The sequence below is a fragment of the Rhamphochromis longiceps genome, linkage group LG17 (assembly GCF_057381845.1).
Source record: "Rhamphochromis longiceps isolate RC_006_pf linkage group LG17, R_longiceps_female_GT1.1, whole genome shotgun sequence".
Classification (NCBI taxonomy): domain Eukaryota; kingdom Metazoa; phylum Chordata; class Actinopteri; order Cichliformes; family Cichlidae; genus Rhamphochromis; species Rhamphochromis longiceps.
In genome coordinates this window covers 7779583-7782745 of record NC_140573.1, presented here as the reverse complement: position 1 = coordinate 7782745, position 3163 = coordinate 7779583, and the positions used below count along the sequence as shown (strand labels likewise).

Sequence of the window (3163 nt, the reverse complement as noted above, 5' to 3'; positions counted from 1 at the left end):
TCCCATCATCTGAAATATGATACAAATTAGATGTATGCCTTCCTGCAAAAAGCATAAATATAAGGTAGGCATACGCGCAAATTTTCAGGATTGAATTTACTCTATAGCAAGCTAATCTCAAAGCTTTTACAAGTTTTTTTTATTTTTATTTTAAAATTTACGATTACATATTATTCATACACCTTTGTCAGTATTTTTAGTTATTTTTATTTGCATACTATTGTTAAATTGTAACTTTAAATATGTTTTTAAACGCTACCACGTCAATCGCAACAGCAGTAAAAAAATATATTTTGTTAAATTCTAATCCTTAGGAAGTGTAAAGTAAAGTGTAAAGTATAACTAATTTTTTTCTATTTCAATTTCTAAATAATGAAATACTTTGAATTATGCTGATAAAATGAAACATTGAAAGTAATGTTAAAAACATATATGTTATATATTATTATTATTAATAATAATATTTTATATATTCGATATTTTTAAGCCTGAAAACAGACAACAAAATAAGACAGCTTCGATTTTTTTTGTGTAGCAATATTAATAATGTATGCTTTACACGAACTGTGAAGTTATTCAAATTAAATTTACGATTATTTTTTTTTACCGTGAAAAATGTTCCCTTGAAATAATGCGATTTTTTTTCTCAAATCACGTGTCAAAAATGTTAAGAATGTTAATAATGAAAATTGATTTTTAATTCTTTCTTAGATTTATTTACAAATAAATTCAGTTTACAACACAATATAGCTACATAGAATTACATATATTTGTATTTTTTAAAAATTATTATTATAAACAGTCTCTTTTTTTCCAGAGGTTTTGTGTCTTGTATGAAAAAGAAGCCAAAGTAACTATGTCCAGTTGAGCTTCTGTTACAAAAGGAAAGGAGAAAAAAACGTAAAATAATTACCACAGATCTCAAACAGGAACAAAGGGGAGAAAGGAACAGGTAAAAGTCAAACTGGCAAAATCATTTGTCTTTTTTTATACAAATATTTACAAATATTACCTGTACAGAAAAAAATCTTCTTTTTCGTTTTTTGTTCTCTGTTTTTCAACAGTCTTTACATGGCTTTACAGTCCAGTGCTGCCTATAAATTTGTGCTTTTCACACTTCCCAGTAATAATGTCTCTATATAAAAATAAGAGTTTGCTTTCTCTTCGGTTTGAAGTCATTGTGAAGGCCATTTGGACACTGCCGCCGCCGCCGCTGAGGGTAAAACGTGTCCAGAAATAATATTTGAAGGTACACTGAGGATGGGCGCGATAGCGGCTGAGGTCCGTGTCAGAGAGAGGGACTGCGCGCTCAGCAGGGCCGACTGGACGGTCACAGGAGGCCGCAGGAAAGCCTGAGCTGCGCCCGGCGAGGAAGAGGAGGCACTGGACACCCCGATTATATTTTCTATACTGAATGAAGGTCTGTTTGAAGGCTCTGATTTGATCATAGACGCCGTGCTGAGACTACTGAGTTGAAGCTGAAGGCTCGGGCTGAGCTGAGAGTTGAACGCTTTTCTGTTTAGCTCCGCCGAGGGCAGGAGAGGGACGCCCGGGGGCAGCATGGGACCTACAGGGGGGATGTACGGGTACTGCAAAGCAGCCGGATGGGAATACGCCGCCGGGTGGATACCGTAGTGTCTCCCGTAGGGCCCTCCAAGACTGTACGCCCCGAAACTTTGCATCATGAGAGCAGTCTGGTCCCTGAGCACATCTGGCTGAACTCTCTTGAACCTTTTCCTCCTCCTGAGGAAGCTGCCGTTGTCGAACATGTCCTCTGAAGCGGGGTCCATGGTCCAGTAGTTGCCCTTGCCGGGGTTACCAGGTTCCCGAGGGATTTTTATGAAGCAGTCGTTGAGAGACAAGTTGTGACGGATGGAGTTTTGCCACGCCGGGAACTTCTCACGGTAATAAGGGAAGCGGTTGCTGATGAATTCGCAGATCCCGCTGAGGGTGAGCTTTTTCTGCGGGCTTTGCAGGATAGCCATGGTGATAAGTGCGATGTAGGAGTAAGGCGGCTTTACCAGGCTACTCTTGGGCTTCTGGATCGCACCTGGCGCTGCGCTCTGGTCGTGACCCTCTCCTTTTCCGGTGCCCGATTCTGCCTCCCCGGCGCTCTCGCAGCACGGACTCCCTACCCCGGACGTCATCTCCTCTTTCTCCACCTCGATCTCGTCTTCCACCTCCTCGTCTCCCGTTTCCCCCCGGAGGTCGTGCAAGATGCCGTCTCCTGGGCTGTCGCAGTCGCTGTCCACCCTCTCCATGCCCTCCTCATCTCCCTCGCCCACTACGTCAATATCCACGTCCTCGGCTGTGAGCACAGTTTGGCCGGACATGTCGCTGGCTCGTTCGCTGCCTCCAGACAGGGTCATCTCACTTCTTACTGACACCGTTTTATTTTTTTATTATTAAAAAAGTCTCACTGCAGCCGAAAAAGACAGAGCAGCCGCGCGATCAGTGCGCTCGCGCTGCTGGTTGTCAACAGATCGGATGCTTTCCCCTCCCCAAAAATCTAAATGTGATCGAACCGGACGCCTGCCAGTCCAGCCGACAAGGAACTTCAAACTTCTACAAATATTTCTCCACTCGGTCAGTGAGCAGGCCCGGGGAGCAGCACGTCTCGCCTAGAAGTTGTTTTGCAGACAGCGCGACTTTTGCGCTCCGACGTCCCTTCTCGGTGCTTAGATTTCCTGGACGAGCGATATTTGGAGAACCGAGCCGAGATGACACATGCTGCTCTGAAAAAGGCCGGGGCTTTTAACAAGACTGTCTGATAGATTACTTTCCCTCCCCACTATAAGATATACTATCAGCGCTGGACACGTGGTTTGGTGACGACAGACGCCCCCCTGTCCTCTCTCCACTCTCCTCCCTCCACCCACCTCTCCTCTCCTCTCTGTTAAACCATGCAAACTGGAGTTGTTTCATGGATTTGTCAACAATGGGACATCAGCAGTGCTGCTTTCCGCTTATTTTTGTGTTCGTCCGTCATAGACCATTTAACGGTGGCAGAGGGAGGAGGAAGAGGAGGAGGGGGAGAAAATTGGCTCGCGTGATTGAAAGATCTGACGCGCAATAATGTGACCGCGTTAAAAAACAAACCAAAGCTTTAACTTTGCTAACGCGAACTCTGCTGACAGCTGCAGAATGAAAACGACAACAGCTA

The 3163-nt window shown here is 44.0% G+C and overlaps 1 protein-coding gene across 1 annotated transcript; it reads right to left on the bottom strand.

The window, feature by feature from the left end:
• Positions 1 to 695: 695 nt before the first annotated feature.
• foxd3 (forkhead box D3) lies at positions 696 to 2789 on the bottom strand. The gene has a single exon (XM_085386726.1). It carries the CDS (start codon positions 2367 to 2369, stop codon positions 1176 to 1178), a length of 1194 nt encoding a protein of 397 aa, XP_085242852.1. The 5' UTR covers positions 2370 to 2789; the 3' UTR covers positions 696 to 1175.
• Between the last annotated feature and the right edge of the window lie 374 nt (positions 2790 to 3163).